Source organism: Pipistrellus hanaki, assembly GCF_964339955.1.
Source record: "Pipistrellus hanaki genome assembly, chromosome: 2".
Classification (NCBI taxonomy): Eukaryota; Metazoa; Chordata; class Mammalia; order Chiroptera; family Vespertilionidae; genus Pipistrellus; species Pipistrellus hanaki.
Window position 1 is genome coordinate 22,518,079 of NC_140504.1, and position 27,936 is coordinate 22,546,014.

Below are 27,936 nucleotides of genomic sequence, written 5' to 3' on the forward strand. Positions count from 1 at the left end.
TCAACTCGAAAGTGTACTGTGGTAGCCACACATTTTGGAGAAAAACTCCCAAGCCAGGCGGACGTGGATTGGGATGAAAACATAGGCAGTGTACACCACCATAGCGAAAATGGTGAGCAGGATCGTATTGAACATGGACTGCTCCCAGGGCTCCAGGACAGCACAGCAGCTGATGATTTGGTACTGGTAGTAGAGCCAGGAGAAATAGTCCTTCACGCGCCTGAAATCCATGGCTGGCTCCTTCCAGCTGCAGAAAGCCCGTCCTGTGAGAGAAGGCAACCGATTAGAAGAGAACTACGACAGGGAGCCAGACACGGAATCTGCCGAGGTGGTCATGATTTTAACGTGTTCATGATCATGCAATGGGTTAATATGAATATTATATTGAGATAGTATACACAATGCACCACAGAAATTAATAATATTGCCACTATAATCATCAACACGACACAGCAACAATGTTCTTAATGTATCGATAATTAATATTCGTCCAAAAGTGATAATTCCTAGTAATAACTCTAGCGGTAACAATCTACAAATTGAAGCTAACCACCCTTTCTTTAGCCATGTATGCAGAGAGAGATAAACACGAATTTTCTGTTCTCTAAGCATGCTCCGGCAGACGATGTAAAGAATTGTGTGCAGAAGAGTTAACACAGCGGCTCTGAGGCTGCTGCCTCTGGAAGGGCCTGGTGCAGATTTGGCTTTCGGCTGGCACCTGGGACCCTGGGTCTTGGAATGCCCTCTCCGTTCTCTGATGGATAAAGATGATTCACAATGCCCAGATTATGCAAACTCTGTAGTTAATGGTGAACACCTGCTTTATTCTGGGAGCCTGACATTTGGCTCGTTGCCATGCAGAGGATGGCCACACAATGAGTTCCAATAAAAACCTTGGTGTGGAGTCTCTCACAGACTGCCCTGGGCAGAAACATTGCACATGTATCGCCTTTTGCTGGTAGAGAGGGGAGCATACTCTGTATCTACTCATGGAGAGCATAGGCAGCCTGTGAGTGGATTTCTTCAGACTTCACCAGTGTCTCTTTCCTTGCTGATCCTGTTGCATAGTCTTTCATTGTGTAAACCATAGCTGTGGACACAATGTATGTTGAGTCCTGTTAGTCATTCTAGCAAGTCCCTGAGCACGTGGATGGTCTTGGGGACCTCTGAAATAAATGGGAAGCACAAAGTGTACCCTTGAGTAGACATTTGTTGTGGTGGTTTTTGTGTGTTTTTCCCCTCCCTCTCAAATAGGACAGCTATAACCACATGTAAATCTTCTAGAAAGAAAAGGATCCTTGGGAAGGATTTGCAGACCTTAGTAGACAGTGCAGTGTCTGTGGGGAACAAGCTGACCTGTTTTGAGCCCGTTTTGCTTCCTCCTGACATTAATGGTGCCACCTCATCTGAGCCCATTTTGACAGCATTTACCATTCAAATGACAGTTAACTGTCTTTGAAGATCATTTCTGTCTTCTGACCTGCAGCTGTCTCCTTTTCCTCTGATTCTCCTTTGAGTCAGGCAAGCTGTTTTTGCTCCAGTGTCTCAGACTTTGGGGAGACCCTCATGATCCTAGTGCCTGGCACAGAGATGGTAACCAGTCAATACTTGCTGTGTTAGATGAGTGAAGGAATGAATGTCAAATCACCAACTTAAAAAACATATGGGTCACTGAGAGTCACAGCTTAAATAGCATAGAGTTCACTGCTATTGACTTTCTGTAGCTTGGCTTTGGTAAGTGACACTTTCTGATAAGAATAATTTCCACAAAACACTTAAAATGGCAAATCTTTTTTTTTTTTTAATATTTTTTTATTGATTTTTTTACAGAGAGGAAAGGAGAGGGATAGAGAGTTAGAAACATTGATGAGAGAGAACCATCGATCAGCTGCCTCTTGCACACCCCCTACTGGGGATGTGCCCGCAACCCAGGTACATGCCCTTGACCGGAATCGAACCCGGGACCCTTCAGTCCCCAGGCCAATGCTCTATCCACTGAGCCAAACCAGTTTTGGCTAAAATGGCAAATCTTTGTGTTGCCAGGTCGTAAATCTCTGTAATAATGGTCAGGGTAATTCAAATGAGCAGCTAAAACAACTGAAATTGTTTTACTTTCCTATGAAAAGAAAAGTCAGCCTCCCATCTTTCCTCAAAGCCAGAGTGGGAACTAAGTAGATGCAAAGGCCTTGTCCTGGTAGGTGGACCTCAACGAGAAGTTACTGCCAATAATTTTTGTTTTTTATTCCTAGCTCTTGTTGCAGAGGAAGAGCAATGACCCATGCTGTTAGGTCTGGAAGGAAATGAGCGACAGAAGGAGTGATCATTTCAGTGAGCGAAATTATATAAGCAACTGGGATTTTCCACAGAAAATTATAGGTTATCACTGAGCTTTTAGGCTGTCTCACTAGACAACTGTATATGTCAAACTCAACCTAATTTTTAAAAAATCTTATTCATGGCGACCCATACTTGCTTCCTCTTCATTATCTAGAGAGAGTCTGGGGTGGTGCCAGGTAGCTGATCAGTACATGAGAGTACATTCTTCAGGGGTCAAGTTCCAGGCTGTGCTGGCTGAAGGTGGGAGAATGTGCTCAGACAGGGAGGGACCCTCTGCTTAGGAAACGTGGTCCAGTTGGGGAGACAGTTGTATATATTAAGTAATATATACAAATCTATGATTATCAATTACATTATTGAAAAGAGCAGAGCAATAAGGCTATGGGAAACCTGATCCAGTATGAGCTTATCTCTGAGGAAGAGATGCTTGCGATAAGATCCAAGGGATGACTGTGTCTAACGGAACAATTGGTAGTCAGGTGGGGAGAATGGCCAAGATATAGGGCTCAGTTCGTGCTTATGCAAAGGTTAGAGGTGGGAAGGAACTTGATAGCTGGTCCAGGGGGGCAGGTAATGGAACACAGAGATCTAGTGAGGGATGCCGGGAGTATGAGGAAAAGGAAGAGGAGGGAATGGTTAGAGTGAGGCCAAACACTATAGGGTTAGTGCAGTGGCCACAAACTGTGGCTTGTGAGCCACATGAGTCTCTTTGGCCCCTTAAGTGTGGCTCTTCCACAAAATACCATGGCTTGGGTGAGTCTATTTTGAAGACGTGGCGTTAGAAGAAGTTTAAGTTTAAAAAATGTGGCTCTCAAAAGACATTTCAATCGTTGTCCTGTGAGTATTTGGCTCTATTGACTAATGAGTTTGCTGACCACTGTACTTGTTCAAAAGATATTTCAATAGTTGTCCTGTTGATATTTGGCTTTGTTGACTAATGAGTTTGCTGACCACTGTACTTGCTTTTTATCCAGGGAGTGAGGTTTTTAACAGGAATGCTGTTAAGAGGATGAGGACATGCTGTCTTCCCTGTACTCTAAAGCCACCTTGAAATGATTTTGAATAACAGTCATCTCAGGAAAATCAATGCCTCTGCTCTCTTATGGGTGTTATTTATTTAGAATCAACCTTGTACTGAAAATCCATTTAAAATAGTCCTAATGATAGTTTCAATTTCATAAATAAGATAAATCACTCATTTAGACATACTATTTACTTTTTCTACAGTTTAGCTTTTAAAAATGAGCAAATTAATTGGCTGGCCATTGCTTTCCCCTCTAAAATTAAATTTCTTGCTTGAACATCCCTCATGGACACCTTGCCTGCAGGCCTGTGAGAGACCCCGAGACAGAGGCCCTCAGCTAAGTTGTGCCCAGACGCCTGAGCCTTAGGAACATTTATTACACCGAAGGTGGACGCCTTGTAAGACCTTGGTCCCATCCTGCTAGCAATTTAAAGAATTGAGATTAGCCAAAACCGATTTGACTCAGTGGTAGAGCGTCGGTCTGCGGACTGAAGGGTCCCGGGTTCGATTCCGGTCAAGGGCATGTACCTGGGTTGCTGGCACATCCCCAGTGGGGGGTGTGCAGGAGGCAGCTGGTCGATGTTTCTCTCTCATCGACGTTTCTGGCTCTCTATCTCTCTCCCTTCCTCTCTGTAAAAAATCAGTGAAATATATTTAAAAAAAAAAAAATAAAGAATTGAGATTAAAAAAATATTTTTTTTTTCTTGCCAGTTTCTACAGTTCCCTGTATTGTTTTCCAACCTTTTCAGTAGCCAGCTCTAACATATAAAAAGTGCTTTATATGGTCACATCTCATTTCACTCTCATTAAATCTAGTCAGAAAAAAAAAAGCATTGATTTTTTCCCCCTTTCTCTGATTCTTTTCCCTCTTGTTGATGAAAAGCAATTTGAAAGATTGTGTATTTATTGTTTCTTATTATGAAAAGGTGAGAGAGTTGGTTATTATTGGTAAACCATCTGCTACAACCTATTGTTAGAATATACACTATATTTAGGTTCTACATTTATAAGTCAGCGATTTTCAACCTTTTTCCATCTCATGGCACACATAAACTAGTTACTAAAATTCTGTGGCACAACAACAAAATTTTTTTTTGCCAATTTGGAAAAAAAAGGAGTAATTTTGATTCATCCACACTGGGCAGTTATTGTTGTACTGGCTGTTGTCAGTTTTTCATTTGACAATCTACGGGAAAGGAGGTAGATTTAATATAGTCAGGTATTGCATGTTTTTGTTCTGTTTGTTAATCCTCACTGGAGAATATTTTTTTTCTATTAATTTTAGGGAGAGTGGAAGGGAGGGAGAAGAGGGAAAGAGAAAAGAGAAAAACATCGATGTAAGAGAGTCATAGTCTTTCAAAGACTCAATGTTAAGCAAGGACAGTGGAATCAGGTGTGTAGAATATCTGAAAGGCCCCAGCCCCAGCCTCTCTGTTTCCCCGGACACTACTCTTCCCTTTCCCATGACTTTCCTGCAACCACAGAGTTCAGATTCTCCTCCAAGCTGAAGGAACATCTGGAGGCTTGTTTATTGCAGATATTACTGGGAAATGGCAAAGCTAGGGTTCCTGTCAGTAATATTCATCTTCGCATGGATAAGAGACCCAAAGCAGAGTTTTGCCAGATGGAGGGGAAGGAAAGGGAGGACGACTATGAGTTTTGGGAGCCAGAGGGAGAGACTGAATCCTAAAGGGAACCCTGTGACTGGGCGGGGACACTAAGACTGGGAAACAGCAAGGACTGGAAGCCCACTAAGAAGTTAGTTCACACCTGATTGGCGAGTAAGAGTCTGTCTTTTATTGCTGAATGTCACTGCTCTTTCAGCAGCAAGCAATGACATTTCCCTCTCCCTAGATTTGGGTACAGTGGGGGAAGAGGTAAAATTTCCCCTCCTTTCCCAGGATGAGAGGGAGAAGACCTGGACTTATGATCCACATTACTCAGGGGAAGGGCTTTGTTCTGGCCTGAATGGAGGAGAAAGTTAAAATAAATAGAGCAATAAAAACAACACGTGTTCACATGGGCCCACGTGTGAGTCACAAAATGAGAGCACTGTAGGGAGAACATGCGAGGAAGTAACAGAAGCAGAGTCTGGGCTTGCTCAGGACGCTTTTTGTTGTTGTTTTTGTCCATGGGAACAGGAGTGGTAGAAAGTTAGGCAACCTCAATGAAAGATGAGTAGCAGGTGTTTGGAGAGGGTGGCATTTACCTGGGAATATTTCAGAAGACTTGATCCTACAGCTCTCTTCCACCTACAGAAAGTACTCCAAATTATTGGATTTCCCCCCCCCCCCCAGTAAGAGATTTATCTTTCTAAATACTAGCTATAAAGGAATGTTAAAAACAAAACATAACCCCAACATATTTGGGGTTAAATTTACTCCCAAAAAGGTCAGAATCTGGAGTTGAAGAGAAAAGTCAGAAAGACCTAAAATTACCCTAGCCAGTTTGGCTCAGTGGATAGAGTCTTAGCTTGCAGACCAAAGGGTCCTGGGTTCGATTCCAGTCAAGGACACCTCCCTTGGTTGCAGGCTCCTCCCTAGCCCAGGCCCTGGTTGGGGTGTGTGCAGGAGGCAACCAATTGATGTGTTTCTTTCACATCAATGTTTTTGTCTTTTCCCTCTCTCTTCCACTCTCCCTAAAAGTCAATAGGAAAATATCCTCAGGTATGGATTAAAAAAAAAAAAAAGAACTAAAAAAGGAAAAAGACCTACAATTGATTTGGGTTAACTTCTTTCTACTTGTTTTGAAATTCCACATCAATCACTCAGCTTTTTTTTGTGCTTCATACTTGGAACCTGAAAATCTGAGAAGTGAAAAAAAAAAAAAAAAAAAGTGTCCTCCTCTTGCAGAAAAAGATGTATCTAAAAAGGGATGGTGCACTCAGAAGTAGCATTCTTTGGAAAGAACTTAACATGACTTACTGAAGCTCAAACTTTCGTTAATTAAATTGGCTCTTTTTAAAAAGGAGCGGAGTGATTTATTTCCAAAAACTACAGTGTGGATGGGGGATTAAAAGAGTAAAATTATAGTGGGGAAAACTACTGGGAGCATTACTTCAGCCAGCTGATCAAGGCCCACATCCACAGTGATAAATCCTGTTGAGAGTGTATACCTGTGGTATCAATGTCGTGAAATGGTACCTTAGCTTCGTTAATCTCCCAGTAACCCACACCTCAGTCTAATCATGAGAAAAATTCCAATAGAGGAGCATCCTATAAAATACCTAACCAGTGCTCTGTAAACTCTCAAGGTCATCAGAAACAAGCCAATTGTGAAAAACTCTCATGGCCCAAAGGAGCCTAAGGAAACACAACTAAATGTATTGTGTTATCCTGAATGGAATCCTGGAACTGGAAAATGATAGTTGGTGAAAATTAAGGAAATCTGAGTAAAGTATAGGCTTTAGTTAATGATAGTGTTATGTAAATGTAAGCTGTTACTGGGGAACTGGAGGGAGAGTATTTGGGAACTCTGTATTATTTCTTCAAATTTTTTTTGTAAATATGAAGCTGTTCTTTTAAAAAATATATATTTTTATTGATTTCAGAGAGGAAAGGACAGGGAGAGAGAGATAGAAACATCAATGATGAGAATCATTGATCAGCCATTTCCTGCATGCCCCCTACTGGGGATCGAGCCTGCAACTCAGGCATGTGCGCTTGACCAGAATCAAACCTGGAACCCTTCAGTCCACAGGCTGACACTCTATCCACTGAGCTAAATCAGCTAGGGGTAAAACTGTTCTTAAAAATAAAATATACTAGTTATTTTTAAAGGCAAAAACAAAAAAACCAAAAACCAACCAAAAACAAAAACAAAAACAAAAACAAACAAAAAACAAAGGAAACGTTTGAAAGGTCCAGAGTTATCCCTATTTCAAATTCCAGTGAACTTTGCTTATGTTCGGAACTTCTAGAAAACTTTTTCTAAAAATTCTTAACAGAATTAAATAATACCTTTCCACAAAGGATTGGCATTCAAACATTTTAAAACACAATAAAGAGGAAAAGTACATTTTGTGTACTTAGTGATGCAGGCTACATATACACACATAACTATATAACTAAAACAAATAGCCCAAAATAGTTTAATTCTGGTAACATACAAAAAATCGCAGTTTATTCTTATCCATTTTGAAATGTACAGTACAGGAGTATAAAACAAACATCTCAAAATAGGTGCATGCTGATGCATTCTTTTTTGTTCTGTTCTATTTGATTAGTTTCCACTATTTTGTTATTCATTAAAAATCACCCTACCCTGGCTGGTATGGCTCAGTTCATGAACTCTGTGGGGGGAAAACAATTGTGAAGTGATGTTACATTTCATTAAAATGCTTACTCTATGTGAGTAATAATTTAAGATTGGTAGGTAGAAAAGTGGTTCTAATGAAAAAAAAAATAAAAAAATCCTAGGATGGAAATATCTGGAGACACGCATTCTATTGCGGCTTTTTCATTTCCTTACTTCCTTTTCTTCCCCTTACTTTTCACTTCTCTTTTATCTTTTTTCTCTGTTTCTCTTTGCTCATTCCGTGATTCATTCACTTTACTTTGTGTCTTTGGGAAAGTTCCAAATCTCTCTGTCACGGCTTTCCTGTGTAAAATAACGATAAGGCTGTCTCACTGATGAGGTAAGGAGTGTAGGGAAAAGTTTTGCGCTCTTCAGAAGTAATAGCAATAGTGATAGTAGTGTTTATTGTTGTTCCTTGTGAATTGGTACAACTTTATTTGCAACACTTTCCTAAATTATAAAGTCAAAAAGTCCTTGTGGCATATTCTGTAATGGTTACTTTTAAAAAAAACGGAGTGCTTTGTATATTTTATAGGGAAAAAACCCTTGGCCCTTAATTATGCTTGCTAATTGAAGTGCCTGTACAATAAAAAAACAAACAAAAAAAGCCACTGCATTACCACAAACCACTACTTTAAAAGGCAGTGCAATCTCTGAACAAATTTTCAAATATGTTTTGGTCAGGGCCTCCACATACCACCGTGTGGGCTGTGTACTGTGCAATCTTACGTGATGGTTACTGTTCTGGGGATCTAATTGCAAGCTGCTCTTGTAGGGCGACTCAGTGCCTGTGGTTAATGGCAAAACCTCAGATCTATGTAAGAGTCAGGCCCAATGATAGTCCATTGGTTTCACAGTTTCCAGATATCTTGCTCTAAGTTTTCTGTGGGTGACTACAATATTTTCTGTGCCCCGTAGAAAGTTCTATCCTTGCTTAACATTTTCCTGGGAATTTTCTTTCCATTGTAGAGTACTCTCCAGCCATTGTTAGATAAGCAATTCTTCATGATGAAACCAGGTTGAATATTAGAAGTCAGACCAGAAGTGATGGATTCAGAGCCCGGAGTACAATAAGAAAACCATTAAGAGTTGTAATGAAGCAAAGCCAGAGAAGAAAATTTAACAGCTGTAGAGGAAGTTAACAAACCTTCTTTACCCATTCATGAAATATTTGGACAATCCTATAGACTCCTCAGAGAGGAAAAGAGAATCAGTTGTAAGTCAAAGCATATTATTGCTTTTAGGCAACAAGTTATTCTTACGTTTTATAATCTTTTACATAGAAGAGAATTATTGAAATAATGTGCTAAAAAAAGAAAAGTCTCACCAACCATTTATCCAAGTTGTTGTTGGGACAGTTTTGGTTAGAGTTATATATAAGAGCAGAATGTTTCTGTAGCTATCTGAACCCCTTGCTGCCTCTCATTTTTATGAACACTAACAAAAGCGGAACAATAGGAAACATGTATTTCTAGTCCAACTATCATTTGAGGCCATTGGGCAACATGGCATGTGTTGAGTAATTGTGTATTCAAAGCTATACTTATTATTTGGCTTTTTTCCCCTCCAGACTCCAGAGGTATTTATGAATAAAGGACTTCTGTTGTCTGGGAAGAAAATTTGGAATTTGACTTTAACAGATATTTCATAGTAATTTAGTAACTATCACATCCAGATTAGATCAATCTCAGTGTTGTGTGGCTATCAAAAAGAAGATCGAGTACATTAGTGTTGTGTAGATGTTATGAACAGGAAAAGAAATTTGTAATTGGGGGAGGGGGGTTGATATATCTTGTTCTGTTCCTAGTGACTTTTCATTGACTCATATAGAAACGGCAGCTACCCCTGTTTATTTCTGCCAATATTGGAGGGGAAAGTAGGGCTTCTGGGCCAAGCGTTTAACTATAATGTCATTTCTTAGAATGAATCTCTTAATACCTGTTGAAAAAAGAAAAAGAAACCCTGTTATCCAATAAGGAAAGAGGAAAGATTATAGCTTCTGGGTGGCCTTTTCCTCAGAAGATATTTTCCTAAGGACTACCTCACTGTTTTCAGAAGGGAAAAGTAAACCGAACTGCAGCACCAACCATGGCCTTAAAGTCATTACAAATCATTTTTAAAAAGTCATTAAATGTACACACATGCTCAAGCAGCATTGTTCACAGTAGCCAAAAAGTGGAAGCAATCCAAGCACCATCAGCAGATGGATGGAGGAGCAAAGCGGAGTAGATGCATACAACGAAATAGTATTCATCCTTAAAAAGTAAGGAAATCTTGACACATGTTACGACATGGAAGAACCTTGAGGACATTATGCTAAGTGAAGTCAGTCAGTCAGTCACAAAGCAGGTAAATAATGTATGACTTCACTTACATGAGACATCTAGAGTAGTCGAACTCTAGATGAAGTGGGATGGCTGTTACCAGAGGCTGGAGGAAACAGGATTGGGAGTTGCTGCTTAATGGAATGGAGTTTCAGTTTTGCAAGATGAAAACATTGTGGTTGCACAACAATGTGAATATACTTAACACTCCTGAACTGCACATTTCAAAACGGGTAGGAATAATAAACTGTTATTTTATATGTGTTTTTCCAGGATTAAAAAAATTAAATATCAATGAATAACTCTAAAAATGATGAAGGACTGAAATTGAAAAATATACTTAGAAATAGTTTGAATAATATTTTAAAAAATTCATTGAGATTCTTAACTTGTAATGGGGTGTTACTGGTCTGGCAAAATTTCATAAATGTAGCATCCAAAACTGAATAAACAGCCCCAAAGGTCTCCAAATAATAATTGTGAGTTACCAATTGGGGTTCCTTCTTTTTGTGAAAATTGAGAGCTGCCAAAGTACCAAAAGACCTTCTGAGAGGTTGACATGTTTAGTTTTGTTTTTGGCATCAGTGAACTTTAGTAGCTTAATTTCCTACAGTACTTGTAGAAATGATAAATTCTATGATGTGCTTATCTGATATATATATATGAATGTGAAATAAGGGGCTGCTGGAGGTCATAATAAATTCGAGAAGTCCTCAAAAGGTTGAATGGACTCTCAGCAGGGCTGAAAATCTGCATATTGTTACTTGTAGCTGGAATAGCCGAAGGCATTTCCCCTAACCTGATGGTCCTTTATTGTTTACCAAACCTAACCTTCGATATGTATGTCTGCTTTGCTAAAGGGAAAAATGTGGGAATGAAAAGCCATGGGTCTAGACATTGGGAGAGCCCACTTCACTAGAAAATGGAGCCTCCCCTGGCTCCTCCATGCCTCCCAAATTTATATTTTATGTCTAGTTTATTCATTTACACACAGCCCCTTCTCCAAATTCCTAAACCCTAAATGCGGAAAGACCCTAGCAGGGGCTTATAAGACCCCAATATTCACTGCACATAAAAGGGAGTAAGAGTGGGAAAAATGGCTAAATTGTTCAGCTGAAACTACTTTTTCTGTCACGACAAACCCCTTTCCTGAGAACTGTGTTCCATGCATATCATAGCAGCTCTGCCTTTCATCACCAGCTCTTGGCCTTCAAACCCAGGATTTGGGAAAGGAACTCCTTGCTTATTGTGTGGTTCTAAGGACTTGATTTTCATAGGAGCTAGACATCAGACCATTAAAAATTAAGCTTTTATGTCATCTCTATCAGCTATATTTGATGGTCTTCAAAAGCAGACTTTTGTTCATGGAACAAACTGAGGGCCAGGAAGGGGACTTACTGCAGCCCCAACTTGTCAAAAGCATACCCACTGAGCCCTGTTCCCAGCGTTCTATCAAAGGAAATCTGGTTGCATAGGCAGTTGGTCAACCAAAACTTTTCCAATAGAAGTTTCTTATATAATTTTCTGTTTTCTTTGTCATCTTTTTGAGAGAGTGGACAGGAGGGGGAGAGACACAGAGAGAGAAACATTGATGTGAGAAGGACACATCCATTGGTTGCCTCTTGCATGTGTCCCGACCAGAGCTGGGATGGAGCCTGTAACCAAATACATACACTTGACCAGAATCGAACACAAGACCCTTCAGCCCATGGGCTTATGCTCTATCCACTGAACCAAACTGGCTGGAGCTCTTTTGGCATATTCTTTATTTCTTATTCTACAATCTGGAAAGCTTCTAGGGATGAGTTCAGTGGTGTTCCTATTTTTGTGACTAGCAACTCTGATCTTTCATAGGTGTGATTTTTGTGACAATAGTAATGTAGCCTGTTACTTGTTCACAGCCCTCAGCTGATCTATTTCTGTATCTCAGTTATTACTGTTCTTAGGAGAATGAGCGAAGAGCTAGGCTTTCTGTGAGAGTCTGCATTGTTGACGTGTTCTCTCTGAAAACCCCCAGATCAAGTGGTATTTCCATACTGGGTTGGTTAGCATTCCAGGTCAGGGAGTTATTAAAGTCATGGGGTGGAATGGGGGAGGGAGGAGAAGAGAAGGGAAAGGCAGGAGTTTATAGAGTAATGTCAAAACTTGCTTTTAGGCAATTACATCACGTACCCTAATTACCCTTTGTAATCTTGTACTTAGAAGTGAGCTACATAAATAAATGATAAACTGTACTAAAAGAAAAAAGTTTGCTGACAATTAATTAGCCAAGTGGATTTTTCATTCTCCTGAGAAGAACAATGAGGACACACTATTTACTGTTGGTTTCCTTCACTTTGCCTTCTAAGTGGATGGCGATGGGTATGCTTGTAGTAAAAAGGGGAGAAGTGCTGAACTCCAACTTGTTCTTTTAAATGGGTAACAATGGTTTGTTTCCTGAAAAATTTTTTTCATTCTCAAGTAAACATGGAGAAGGCTCATGACAACTGGGCATATTAGGAGAAATATTTCAACCAACAAATTTTATAACTGATAAAACTACAGGCCTAAACTGGATGAGATGAAATGTTCTTTTCCCTCTTTAAATGAATGGGTTTGTTTGTCAAGGATGCCAGAGGGAATATCCTAAAACATAAAGATATTTGGATTAAGTCCAGCTAGTATGGCTCAGTGGCTGAGTGTAGACTTATGAACCAGAAGGTCATGGTTCAATTCCTGGTCAGCGCATATGCCTGGGCTGTGGGCTCTGTCCCCAGTAAGGGGTGTGTGCAGGAGGCAGCCAATGAATGATTCTCATCATTGATATTTATGTCTCTCTCTCTACCTCTCTGAAATCAATAAAAATATATTTATAAATGATATTTGGATAAAGATATTATTTGTAGGTTGAATGGTGGCCCCCCCCAAAGATACATGAATCTTATCATGTAGAAGTCTTCAGGGAATAGAAACAGCATTTATTAAGTACCACTGTAGCATGCACTGGTGAGGTGCTAAACTTACATGATCCCCATTTTAAAAATTAATTATACTTATTGAGATAACATTGGTTAATCCTATTTAATAAAAGAGCAATATGCAAATCAATCAAACCTCCACTACACCCAAAAGCCACACCCAACTGCCAATCAGGAGTGGGTATGCAAATTAATCCCAACCAAGATGGCTACAGCATGGATCGAGCAAGATGGAGGCTTGGGTTTCCCCAGCGATGGAGGAAGCCAAGCTTTCCACACACCCTGCCAGGCCCAGGCCTCCACTTAAGGCTACAAAGTTTCAATTATAGAAGACACATAAATCCCAACAGAAATGGCTGCCACCATAGAGCTAACAGGAAGCTTGGCTCCTCTCCAGACTACAAAGTTTCAATTGTAGAAGATAAATAAATCCAAGATACCAGGACCTCTGCTTGGGTTGCCAGGGAGTGTGGCCCACCTGAAAACCACCACAGGCCCTTTGCCCAGGCCTCCCCATGCCCCAAGGGAACCCCCACCCTGATCTGGGACACCCTTCAGGGCAAACCAGCTGGCCCCCACCCATGCACCAGGCCTCTATCCTATCTAATAAAAGAATAATATACAGATTGATCATCACTTCAATACACGAGATGGCTTCCTCCATTTGGTCAAAGATCCTGCTCCCATGTGGACACAAGATGGCCACCACAAAATGACCAGCAGGGGAGGGCAGTTGGGAGGGACTCGGCCCTCAAGGGAGAGCAGTTGTGGGTGATCAGGCCAGCAGGGGAGGGCAGTTAGGGGCAAACAGGCTGGCAGGGAAGCAGTTAGGCATCAATCAGGCTGGCAGGGGAGTGGTTAGGGGGTGATCAGGCTGGCAGGCAGAAGTGGTTAGGGGAAATCAGGAAGGCAGGCAGATGAGCAATTGGGAGCCAGCAGTCCTGGATTGTGAGAGGGATTCCAGATTGCGAGAGGGTGCAGGCTGGGCTGAGAGACACTCCCCCACCCTGTGCACAAATTTTGTGCACTGAGTCTCTAGTAAATTATATAATTCAGAAATACAACATTATAATTTGATATCTCTATAGTCTATTGCATGTTCATAGGCAAAAGTTCAGTTTCCACCTGTGAGCCCCTTTACTTCATGTGCCCCATGGTGAACACATGAGGAGCTGGGTGAGAATCCTGGCAAAAGTCAACTTGGAGAGTCGTTAGCAAGCTCTGGCCCTGGATTCTGTCTGGGTTTGACCCTGGCTGAGCTACTCAACAGCTTGGACTCAATGTCCTCGACTGGAAAATAGGAATGATAATAGAACTTCATATGATTTCCGGGAAGATTAAAAAGTGTAAAGTATTTAGGATAATACATAGGAAGGGCTAAATGAATGTTAACTGTTATGATTGCTTCATAAATTATGTTAATGCACTATTGCTAAGGCTATTAATACCAGGCAAAGAGTAAAAGAGAATGAGATCATTTCTAAGACACAACATATGAACTTTATCAGTTATTAAATTACAAGTCTTTTTTAGAGAGATTACTCTTCAAAATGTTTATTCATAACTGTCATAAAGGAGTTAAAATATATATGACCTCATTTCAAAGATTAGGAAACTGGGGCTCATTAATGTTTTGTACCTCATGTATTATCAAAGCTAAGGAGGAAGTAATACTGGAATTCAGTCCTGGATTCTCTCGCTCCAAAATTTGTCCATCACACCAGACTGCCTCCCATAGCAGTGCTGTCCAAATGCTGAGTGTCCATCAGATACTTTTTGAATTAGTAAAAAATCAAGCCTTATTATCAATAACTTTAAAGTAATATCAGAGCTTCTGGTTATTTATTTTATTTTTATTGATTTCAGAGAGGAAGGGAGGTGGAGAAAGAGAAACAGCAATTATGAGAGTGAATCATTGATCAGCTGCCTCCTGCACGCCCCAAACTGGGAATCAAGCCCCCAACCTGGGTATGTACCCTGACCAGGAATTGAACCATGACATCCTGGTTCATAGGTCGATGTTCAACCACTGAGCCACGCATGCCCCGCTGGGCAAACTATTTTAAATGAAGAAATTGTTGTGAACCGTTTCAGAACCATAAATCTTTTCTAGCAAAAGGGAAGGATTAAGAAACAATAATTCAGAAGATACACCTATTTCTTTTTTCCCACTACCCCTACTCTTCCCCCCTTCCCCATTGGCTATTGGCTTAATAAAAGTGAATAGGCAGATAGTGGTAATCTAGGTTTAAAAAAAATTCTATTTCATTTTCTTTCTTTTATAAAAATAAAAGAAACAAAGAAAATAAATTCCTATGATGAACACTGACCATCCCCACTTTTATTGTTAACATTAAAAAAAAAAGTTTTCATCTTATATTTATCTATTAATTTGCCCCATCTGGTTAACTAATAACTTATTAAAACATTACTCCTCTCTTGCATCAAAGCTCTTCCAAAATAAGATGCTGCTCCATTTAAATAAAAGATGAAGGATGCCGAAACAGAAGCAGCTTCTAACCAACAGACCCAGAAACAAGATAGTAGCTGGTGCTATGCAAGCCCGGCACTGGCACTTGTCCTGGGATTGGCCAGAGGTTCTTAACTGGATGCCAAAAGTTGGGGGGTGGCATGGGGCACATGTATGAACTGCTTGGAATGTTTGCAAATTTAGCGTAAAGTTTTTCTGCGTATACTGCAAAGGAGCCCATGTAATGCCTGTATACTAAGAACCAGTGTTTCAAGGCCTGACTACTAAAACTACCCTGTTTCCCCGAAAATAAGACAGTGACTTATATTATTTTTTGCTCCCAAAGATGCGCTAGGTCTTATTTTCAGGGATGTATTATCTTTCTATGTGCTAGGTCTTATTTTCGGAGGATGTCTTATTTTCGGGGAAACACGGTAGTTGCCACATTTTACTCCTTTGTGTCATCTTCAATGCCATTATAATACCGAGCATAGAAAACGTACTTGTTAACCACTTGAGTGGGAACCGGAAACTTCGTCTTGTTAAGTGTTGTTCTGTAATCAAAGGGTCAGATTTCTAAAAGGGAGAGAGACTCCATGATCTGATCAGAAGAATTTACCTGCCTAGGAGGGTCCAGGCTTGGATTCTTGTTCTTGCTCCTCCACGGAATAATTCAGGGTTACTTCTCTCGGGGCTGCTGTTTCTTCATCTGTAGAATAAACATTTGAATAAACCCAAGATGCCTTCAAATTTTAAAATGATTCTATACCTTGTAAAAGGTTATTAAACCACTTAGATGGGTTTTCTCCCACAAAATTTTAGAATGTGTTATAAAAATAAGGGATGGCAACCCAGCCTTATTTTAAAAATTGCTTTTGGAAAAGGTTACAGTTTGAGGACATGCACTTGGGTAGTGACTCCCAATGTACTCAATGTACTTCCCAATGTACATACACATTACCATCCAGGGCAAGTTTGAGGGGATGTCCCGGGAGGATAGAGAGATGAGGCTGCCTCCTACCTTGCTTCTATCAAAGCAGCCTGCTTTTAGTCTATTTTACCTTCTGGGTTTCTGGAAAATGTTTCTCGATTTTAATGAGTCTCTGTTGATACCCTTGGGTGGGGAGGAAGGAAACGGAGATTGCATATTTGCATATTTATTTAATCATTGTATTTAAAAATCTGACTTTGGAAAAACACTGGAAACAGAAACCCTAATTTTTTTTTTCTTTGATCCTCACCTGAGGACATGCTTATAGAAAGGAATGGAGAGAAATGAAAGAGAGAGAGAGAGAGAGAGAGAGAGAGAGAGAGAGAGAGAGAGAGAGAGAGAGAGAGAAACACATCAACATGAGAGAGGAACATTGATCCCTTGCCTTCCGTACATGCCCTGGCTAGGGATTGAATCCAAAACCCAGGTGTGTGCCCTGACTGAGAATTGAACCAGCAACCTTTCTGTGCACAGGACAATGCTCAACCAATTGAGCCACTCCAGCCGGGCAAGGCTTGTTACTTATTTTGTTGTTTATTAGCTGTATCATATCAGGCAACTCAGGTAGTCTTTTCTGAATGTCTGTCCTCACGTGTAAAATGATGATAGTATCTTATTCATAGGAGCATTGTAAGAATTAAATGAAATAATTTTAAAAAGTGTTTTTTGATTGGTAAAGCATCACAAAGATGGTGAGTGGGTCTTTAGTGGTGAGCCAGTGGGCTATGTATTTTGTTCTGACCATTGTAGCATTTGTGTCTACATGAACTAAGTCATAGAAAGTATGGGTGGTCAAATTTGCAGGTGAACCCAAGTTATGGGGTGGGATTAAAAGACTGAGCAGATAAGAGAATGACTGAGGGTAAAACTTGAGGGAAATATAAAGTCTTTTTATTCCTATTTTTTTAAATTAAGGTATTATATGTGTACATATCTTACCATTGCTCCCCCCTCCTTCCCCCCCACCCCATACATGCCCTCACCCCACAGTATTTTGTGTCCATTGGGAATTATAAAGTCGTATTCATTAGTTCACAAAGTCAATTGCCCAAGGGTAATATGGGGGGGAAATGTGGCCTGTGAGCAGTTTAAGTAAAAAAGACTAAGAACTTTTACTTGACTTCAAGCTCCTTATGAGCCAATAGTGTTGTGAGATGGTTGGCAAATAAGTGATCCAATTGTCTTAGTCCATTTGGGTTGTTATAGCAAAATTCTACAGGTTGGGTAGCTTATAAACCACAGAAATTTCTCACATTTCTGGAGACTAGACCAAGTTGCCGGCATGGTTGCATTCCGGTGAAGGCCTCTTCCTGGTTTATAGCTGGGCCTTCACATGGTGGAAGGGGCAAGGGATGCTTCTGGAGCCTCTCTCTCTCTTTTTAAAAAAGTAGTTTTTTTTATTGATTTCAGAGAGAAGAAGGGAGAGAGAGAAACATCCATCGGCTGCCTCTGGCATGCCCCCTACTGAGGACTGAGCCTGCAACCCAGGCAATGTTCCCTAACTGGGAATCAAATCGGTCACTTGAAGGCATGGGAAGACACTTGACCATCTGAGTCACACCTGCTGGGTTCTGGAGCATCTTTCATAAGAACATTAATCCTACTTATGAAGACTCCCTCCTCATGACCTAAGCACTTCCCATCCCCTTTGGGAGTTAGAATTCAATATAATATGAATTTTAGGGGTACATATTCAGACCATGGTACCAATATTCTTATGTATGTATTTATAGAAGTACTGTGTCACGACTGAGAAAAAGAGGGCTACAGCTCTCAGCTTTGATGAACATCCTTCTTCCAGCTGTTAAAAACTGTCACTCCAGACACCCTAGGAAGCTAGATGGAGAGTGTCTGGGAGATTTCCAACAGGAAATGTTGAGAAAAGGTTAGGGGGAGGAGCATGTTAGGGAGGTCTTAACAGATCTAAGACGTTTTAAGTGATATTATAGCTGTCAGGGAAAGGTTTGAATAGCTTTATTGTTTTCAGAGATGATTCTTAGGAAAACCTTTATTCAATATGAGCTACCTCAAGGGGAAGAGGTTGCTTGGTTCAAGTAGTGAGAATTCCATTAGGGAAACTGTTTATACAGATAATGGGCAACATCTTCTGAGGGTGGCTTTTATCACATTATTATTGTGTTCCTCTCATTTTTCTAATATCAATTGAGCATACATGAATCAGGAAGCTTTAATAGAAAAAAATGATAAATGCCGAGACCAGTTTGGCTCAATGGACAGAGCGTCAGCTTGGGGACTGAAGGGTCCTGGGTTCGATTCCAGTCAAGGGCATGTACCTTGGTTGCGGGCATATCCCCAGTAGGGGGTGTGCAAGAGGCAGCTGATCGATGACTCTCTCATCGATGTTTCTAATTCTCTATCTCTCTCCCTTCCTCTGCAAAATCAATAAAATATATTAAAAAAATGATAAAGATTTATTCCGGTTCTTAAGAGTTTGCAAACTGGAAACCTAGAGCTTTTCTGAAGAAAAAGAAAAGTTAAAGAGTTCTTATTGTAAAAGTCACATCCTTGAGAATAATCAGTCTTGCATTATTGGCCTGTGTATTGGTCCAGGACAGTTAACAGCCAAATACCAGGTGTCCAGTTGGGTGCCAGTCTAGATGATAGGTGCCAGATGGTCTGAAGGCTGGATGCTAGGCGGTCTGTTCAACTCAACATTTTTCCCCCCTAAATCCCTCAGGGCTGTTAGGAGGTTATCTTATAGGATTTATATGTGTATATTCCAGGCACAACTGGAAGGTTCAAAGGTTTAAGTTCCCAGCCTAGTTAAAGCAAGAATAGAATCCGTTTTTAAGGCTCAGCCTACTTGATTTTAACAATTCAGCAGCTTAACCATAGAGACTACATTTTATTACTTCACTCTATTCCTCACTACCTGAATTTAATTTCCTCTCCTTTTAAGAGATTCCTTTTAGGCGACTCTATTGAACCTTTAGAGACGTTTGATATAAGGGTAATATGGTGACTCCCATTGGTTTGGGACAGTGGTCGGCAAACTCATTAGTCATCAGAGCCAAATATCAACAGGACAACGATTGAAATTTCTTTTGAGAGCCACATTTTTTAAACTTAAACTTCTTCTAACGCCATTTCTTCAAAATAGACTCGCCCAGGCCATGGTATTTTGTGGAAGAGCCACACTCAAGGGGCCTAAGAGCCACATGTGGCTCACGAGCTGCAGTTTGTCGACCATGGGTCTGGAGGAAAGAATTCACCCCAAAGGTCATGGGGTACCATAGCGCCTGTTTTGTGTCCACATCAGTGTTTGTTTCCCCTGGAACAACATTTTTGTCCTTTATTATAAACTGACTTTCCTGCCCATCAAAACCAGAACTAGGCCAACATGATTGATTCTTTTCTTTGTTTAAAGCGTAAGGCAATGAAACATCCTATTAAAAATGTAAGGGCCAAGCTGTCCCTGTGGAGTAGATAAAGTATCTGTGGCCTCAAGGAATGAAGAGAGTTGGTAAGTGAAGTATTAGGGTCAGTTACATATTCTTTTTATGCCTATTTTTTTCTATCAATGAGATGGCAATAAGATAATTTACTTAAACATTACTTTATAATGAATGACTAGAAGATACAAAACATGATACTTCCCTCATGGTTGGGGAAGAGGTCAAATGAATTCCCTCTAACAGAAATAGAAGGAAGCATTTAGAAGGTAGTAGGTAACTGCATACGAGGAAGTAGCATGGTAACTGTGACTCAAGGTCTTACACAAAAAGAGGATTATTGGATTTTCAAGAGAAACAAAGATAATATAACACTCTTAGGTTTAGATAAGATTCTACTGCAAATGAATCAGTGAACTTTTTCTTCTGCATTAGTGAACTTTTTCTGATGCCTATTGGGAACTAGAGGCCAAGTGCATGAAATTCCTGCATTTGGGGGGTTCCCCTCAGCCTGACCTGCACCCTCTGGCAGTCCTGGAGCCCTCAAGGGATGTCAGTCAGACATCCTTAATGCTAATGCAGAGGTGGGAGAGGCTCACGCCACTGCTGCTTCGCTCACCAGTCTTGATCCCAGCTTCTGGATGAGCAGCTTTCTCTCTGTAGGAGTGCACTGACCACCAGGGGGCAGCTCCTGCATTGAGCATCTTCCCCCTGGTGGTCAGTGCATGTCATAGCAAGCAGTTGAGTGACCTTAGCATATCATTAGCATATTAGGCTTTGATTGGTTAAACAGCTGACCAGACGACCAGACACTTAGCATATTAGGCTTTTATTATATAGGATGACATTCTATGAAGCATACCAAGTGTGTTCCAGAACAGAGATGAACTGGTACTCTGATATCTGTGGAGGGTGTGGTTGTGAGAGCTGGAGAGCCATTGCATTGCCTGAGAAATGTTGCACTAGACATGCCTCTTGAACTTTTTAAAATTTTATTGTTCAATATCCTACTTACATTAATTTCCAACTTTTCTTTTTAGTCTTTTCCAAGATCTTGAACTCAAAAGTGATAACTGTAGCTTCAAATTCCTCATTGACATCCTTTGACCTTATACTAGAGCTGAAAGGGCAGGGGTGCAAGAGTTGAATAGCAAACTGCCACCCCACTGTCATTCCACATTGGTAATAATAGCAGCTATTTATTGAATAACTCTCAGAACCTTGCTAACCACTTCATATGTATTACCTTATGCAACCCTTAACAACTTTATAACGAAGGCACTATTTACCCTTAACAACTCTATAACGAAGGCACTATTTCTATACTCATTTTACACATGAGGAAACTGAGGCATTGAGAAATTGAAAAAACTGAGCCAGCTAATGTAGAGCACACACTCTTTTTTTTTTTTTTTAATTGATTTTTTACAAAGAGGAAGAGAGAGGGATAGAGAGTTAGAATATATCAATGAGAGAAAATCATCGATCAGCTGCCTTTTGCACACCCCCTACTGGGGATGTGTACATGCCCTTGACGGGAATCGAACCCAGGACCTTTCAGTTCGCAAGCCGATGCTCTATCCACTGAGCCAAAATGGTTCAGTTAGAGCACACACGCTTAACTACTCTGCCAGACTGCATCTCGATGCAAAGAGCTCTGATTATAACCCGGCAAATCTCCCACCCATCTATCCATCCATCCACCCATCCAATAAAACACTCAGCAAGCATGTACTAGGAACATAAGCCATGAATAAGTCTGACATGGTCACTTTTCTTGGGCCACTTTCCAGAGAGGAGGAGGGACAGCTATGCAAGCATCTGCGCACTGTGTGCTAAGCACTTATCATGCCTGGGAAGTGCAGTGCGGGGCCCTGGAGGCTCTAACCCTGTCTGGAAGCCAGGCAGGTCCAAGAGTCCTGTCCTCAACACGCTGTGCTTCATCTATTTTGCAGCCAAAGGCGAAGGATGTAACCTCCAGAAAGAAAGGTCTTTGAGGCAAGGCCCTCCTCTGTGTCGCTCACCCAGGGCCTGGGACACAGTGCCTGCTCCATTACAATGTGCTGAATAAATGGAAATTCTAATGCTCCACAAAAACTCCACTCTTCCAGGGAGTCTTCTAACTCATTTTTAATGACTCTAGACATTTTCAAATGCTTCTTGTCTAAGCCTGAAATAAATGTCCCTTTTGACTTAAAGAATCAAGTCGGTGGTTCCCTTTTAAGCCATTTTTCTAAAAGCTCTATTCTGGGAAAGCTACCACACCCAATATATTCTACTAGAACAGTGTATCCTCAAGTATCTTTTTCATTTTTGTTAATCCTCATCAGAGAACATTTTTTTCATTGATTTTTAGAGAGAGTGGAGGGTGAGAGACAGAGAGAAACATCAATGTGAGAAAGACATATCTATTGGCTGTCTCCCGCACGGATTGAGCCTGCAAATGAGGTACGTGCCCTTGATGGGAATCAAACCCAGAACCCTTCAGTCCTAGGCTGACACTCTATCCACTGAGCCAACCCAGGGAGGGCCTCAAGTGTCTTTTAAAAAAGATGCTCTGACTAGAGATTCCGGGACAGTCTGGGAGAGGGGAGACGCTGGTGGCTTTTGCCCCTTTTCCCCAGCTCTCCCGTGGGATTCTATGCTCTCTTCTGCAGTTAGGAAAGATTTATTCTCTCTTCACCTCTCCAGGATGGCTTGGGGAATTTTTCTTCCCCCCAACCTCTTCCCTTCCTTTTCACTTTTCAAATGGTGTTAATTTTGGGAAAGTGGTTCTCAATTATTTACCACCCAATCCCCTGGCAGACTGCAAGACTCCAGGGCAGAGGGGAAGACAAAAGCCAACAGGAGACTGAAAGCCCAAGCTGATGGCTTCCGTCAATGAGAAATTCTGTTATCACAAGGTGGTGTTTTATTTAGGTTGTAATTCTCAGTTGTAGAGCAGGTATTACATTTATGTCTTCCTTGTATCAGCTTGGAACGTGTTGTGGCTAATGTGGTATTTTCTTAGGGAAATAGCAGTAAAGCCAAGGTAGCAAAATAATGCTGAGGGGAAGGGCTAGCCAAAACTCCTAAGGGGAGAAATTAACTTGGAGTTGGTAATCCTATGGCCTATCCCAGCGTCACAGTGGCCAGGTTTGTACATGATCTTTACATTATTTTTAAAAGCATATTTTTACTGATTTCAGAGAGAGGAAGGGAGAGGGAGAGAGAGATAGGAACATCAATGAGAACCATTCATCACCTGCCTCCTGCACGCCCCCTGCTGGGGATTGAGCCCACAACCTGGGCATGTGCCCCTGACCTGGAGTTGAACCTGCCACCTCTAGGCGCATGGGGTTACTAGTATGTTCAACCAGTTGAGCCAAACAGTCGGGCTTTGTATTATTTAAAATTTTCCTTGCTAGTCTGATGCCACAGTTGAATATTGTACCTCCTTCCCTGTTTAATTTTTCTCCAGAGCCTCATCTCCTTCTCATGTGCTATCTACCTCACTTATTACTATTTAAATGTCTGACATCCCCTGTAAAATGTAAGCTCCCTCAAGGACAGGAATTTTTGCTTATTTTGTTTATTCATGCAGGGCCTAGAATTGTCCTGGTACTGGGTAGATGCAAAATAAATATCTGTTGAATATATGAATTGTTAATCCTGATCAAATTAATAAATTAATTAATCCTGATCAATGTTAATAAGTAATAACTATAATCAAGTTTTTCTACATGTATTTAATTTATAGACAACAGGTGGGCATTCACAAAGCAGTTGATGTTCACAAACCACACACAACCCATTTTCCTCAGCATGGTATGCGCTTCTAACCATAGGCGTGGGAGGATAAGCCTGTGCTAGAGGGAATGGAAAATCTGGAGGTTTCGGATGCAGGTAGACTTACATGAATCCCTAAAATAAAAGGTGTGGTTTGGCTCTGTGTACTCATAACAAATTCAGGTGCTTGCTGACCCCTCCCCTCCCCATGAAATCTGATCACTAATTTTATTAATTAATTAATTAATTAATTTTATTTATTTATTTATTTTTTAAATATATATTTTATTGATTTTACACAGAGAGGAAATGAGAGGGACAGAGAGTTAGAAACGTCGATGAGAGAGAAACATCGACCAGCTGCCTCTTGCACACCCCCCACTGGGGATGTGCCCGCAACCAAGGTACATGCCCTTGACCGGAATCGAACCCGGGACCCTTCAGTCCACAGGCTGACGCTCTATCCACTGAGCCAAACCGGCTGATCACTAATTTTATATTCCCACTTCTGGACAAAGCATTATCACCCAATTCCAGAATTCTTGGTACAGGATCAGGCAGTTTACTGGGACTCAAAACATAAAAGATGAAAAGAGGCGTATAGCAATTTTGTGAGAGTTTCTCTTGTACTTGACATCATTATGATCACAGGACATGCTTCCCAGCAATGACATGGCAGCGTACTCTGAGGACCACAGTGGCTGCCACAGCTCTTCCCTTTCCCCAAGACTCCTACTTCCGGGGCAATTGAGTATAATCTGAGGGTCAGATAACCTCCCTCTCCCATTCAGTGTGTCCCGAAGAACTGATAAAGCACTACCCGTAGACTTCTCTAGAAGCAGGAGGAACAGCTGACCTCGCTGGACTTGGATTAATATGAGTGGGTGGGCCCAAAAAGATAGGGCATTGCATGCAAATTCTCCATAGGAATGCATGAATGACATCTGATTTGTTTCTAAACAGAAGAAAGCTTTGGCAGGTGTGTAAACATAGGCAAATCACATAGCTGTGTAACACCTGTGCCCATTTTTTTATTTCATGTGGCCCTTGGGGAAAAGCCTCATGTAAAATATTGGTATGGTGGTAAATGGGGATTCATGAACTTCAAGTTCTAAACCATCTGTTGCTTTTTAATATCTTGGATAACTTATAAAAACTGTATTGAGATATGATTCACATACCATACAATTCACACATTTAACATATACAGTTCAATGGTTTTTAATATAATCAGTTAGGCAACCATCACCAGTCCATGTTAGAGCATTTTCATCACTCCAGAAAGACACCTTGCGTTTTTTAGTAGTCACTCCCCGTGCTTCCCAAGTCCACCCTCCCTTCCAGCCATAGGCAAACATGAATTTGCTTTCTGTCTTTGTGGGATTGCCCATTGTGGACATCACACAATATGTGGTCTTCTTTCCCTTAGCATAATCTTTTCAATGTCCATTCCTTTGTACTGCTGAATAATACTCCATTGTTCCATTCCATATCTCTTTTTATCTATTCACTCATCAGTCAACACTTGGGTGCTTTCACTTGTTGACTATTATGAATAATGCTGCTGTAAACATTTGTGTACAAGTTCTTACATGGACATAGGTTTTCAATTCTCTTAGATGTATATCTAAGAGGGAAATGGCTGGGTTATATGGTTATATTCAACCTTTTCAGAACTGCCAGACTATTCAACATTTCATATTGTTACCAGCCATATATATAATGGCTTCAATTTCTCTATTTCCTCTCTAACAAGCTTTTTTTTTTTTTTTTTTTTTTTATGATAGTCATTTGTGAAGTGATATTCTGTGGTTTTCATCTTTATTTCCCTAAAAGTAATGATAGTAGGCACATTTTCATGTGTTGATTGGACTTCTGTACATCTTCTTTGAAGAAATTCTGTTTCTAGAGAATTGTCTAAAATCTCGTGCCTGACAGGTGTGGCGCAATGGTTAAGCATTGACCTATGAACCAGGAGGACATGGTTCAATTCCCAGGCACATGCTCTGGTTGCAGGCTTGATCCCCAGTCATGGGTGTGCAGCAGGCAGCTGATCAACGATTCTCTCTCATCATTGATGATTTTATCATCCCTTCCTCTTTGAAATCAATAAAAATATATTAAAAATAAAAAAATTGCCCATTTTAAGGATTATTGGTCTTTTCATTGTTGAATTTTTTTTTTCCTTTGCCTTAAGAATTGAGGAATGGTTGGAGGAAGACAGCCTCAGACCTCTCACCTAATCTTGACTAGATTAGAGCTTCTGCAACATAAGGCTGGGGGGATTAGATGCTGGTGGCTTGCTTCACTCAGAAATATGCTATAGCTCTAGACTGGGACTGAGGTTGAGAAGGAGCCCTTGTTCTTGGCTGCACCTACCTGAAGTACTATCATACCTGCCTGGGAGAGGCGGGGGAGCAGGGAAGTAGCTTGTGGCTCAAATACCAGGAACTTCTTTTTAAAAAAATATATTTTATTGATTTTTTTACAGAGAGGAAGGGAGAGGGATAGAGAGTTAGAAACATCGATGAGAGAGAGACATCGACCAGCTGCCAAGATACATACCCTTGACCGGAATCGAACCCCGGGACCCTTCAGTCCACAGGCCAACGCTCTATCCACTGAGCCAAACTGGCTCTGGCTCAAATAACCAGGAACGCTTACTATTCTTATGGAAACTTAGTAGTTTGTGTTGAATAATTTTTCTGTATTTGCTGCATTTTCTCAGAACAGTTTCTAGAGACCTAAATTGCTGTTTGCCTATAATTTTCACCAGTCGTTGTTGTGTTGCTAAAGAGTGGGTTTATGGAGCTCTTCATTCCAACATTCTGAAGGTTGAGTCCCATTTGAATAATTTTCAATGAAGATTTTGCATCTTGAATATTTGGTGATAAAATCATTTATGCTGCCATGGTAGATGCAGAATTTGGAGGGACAGTTTTTACAAAAGTATTTGTAACAGAAGTTTTTACAAACCTGATAGAAATTGAGGGCCTATTGACCTTCAAATCCAGGCCTATTCTAGACTGCCTATGCATTTGGTTTGACAAACTGTTCTTCATTTATTGTTATTAAATAGTTGTATAGAAATATTTACATAATGAAGGTGACTGTATTTCATATAAAGGTTTGTTGTTACTCTAGTAATTTATGTGCAAAGCCATCAGAACTACTGAAACAGCGTTCAAAATGATGCCTATTTTAAAAAGCATAGGATTACCATTAATTCTGAATGTGAAAATGAAGTTACTAATACCTCACTGGCTTATACAATACTCTTAAAAAATTCACAAACAAAACAGACCGTATGGTTCTTAATTTTTGTTTCATTCAAAGAATCATCGCGCCACAAAGTCTTTTAGAAAAACAACTTTCCCAACTTTCCTGATGCATTTATTTGTGGTTTTAGGGCAAATACTTACCTTTAACCATTCTTCAGATTCTTGATTTGATCAGGGGCTGAGCTCATGTTAATTGCCAACCAGGTGAATTTCACTTAAGTTGGAATAGATCTCTGAATTAGAATCTCTCCCCATATCTAAAACCTTCTCTCTCCATTCCCACAACCCCATGGCAACGTTAACTATACCTTTCTTTTTGGGTTTAGAAGTCCGGGTTACTTATCACTGGTCAGTTAAGCACTTTTTGAGGAAAATACACACTCCTTAATAATGATGAGAAAACCTTGAATGTATTTCTTGGAAATTCACCCCTCTTGGTGTTATTGTCTGAAATAGCTTATGGGCAAAAAGTGTTGTATAAGAGTGTGAAAGTAGATCAAGAGGACTATCTAAGAATGAAACCAAGCACCTCCCAATGATATCTCCCTGAATAGTTCACACCAAACTGCACAGAGATAAGTTAATGAAAGTCATTTACAAAGTAATTTTCTCTTGGCCTGGGAAGCTTCGGCAATAAAGTTTGGTGTCTGTGGAGTGCAATATCAGAGTTTCTCATGTAGTTCAAGGCAAAGGGGAAAAAAAAACCACCCTTTGAATTCTTAAAATGTTCAATGCGGTACCGTCACAAACTGATACATTGCATTAAAGCTCGGCGTTGCTTTTTCCCTAGAAAGGCAGACACTGTATCTTATTAAAATGATGTTTCAAGCAGGTATTTCAGAAGATGCTTACCTCCTGGGTGGGTGTACCCCTCTGCGGCTTAGGCTCAGCGGAGCACCAAGGGGCTGGCGCCTCTCCAGACGCTGCTGCCAGCTTCCCCCTGCGCCCGGCGCCTCACAGCTTCCCAAAGTTGGGTGTTCGGCCCCGCCGCCTGCGCGATTGCCAAAACTCCGATTCTGCCAGGCCGATTAATTATTGACAAAAGGAAAACACTCCCACGCAAACTTGTGTCCAA

The 27,936-nt window shown here is 40.7% G+C and overlaps 1 protein-coding gene across 1 annotated transcript; it reads right to left on the minus strand.

Moving 5' to 3' along the window:
• SPTSSB (serine palmitoyltransferase small subunit B) lies at positions 1–27,911 on the minus strand (the record flags this gene model as incomplete). Its single annotated transcript, XM_084876050.1, has 3 exons — positions 27,714–27,911; positions 16,028–16,117; positions 1–263 (listed from the first exon to the last, which is right to left on the minus strand). Exon 3 carries the CDS (start codon positions 229–231, stop codon positions 1–3), a length of 231 nt encoding a protein of 76 aa, XP_084732176.1. The 5' UTR covers positions 232–263; positions 16,028–16,117; positions 27,714–27,911.
• Between the last annotated feature and the right edge of the window lie 25 nt (positions 27,912–27,936).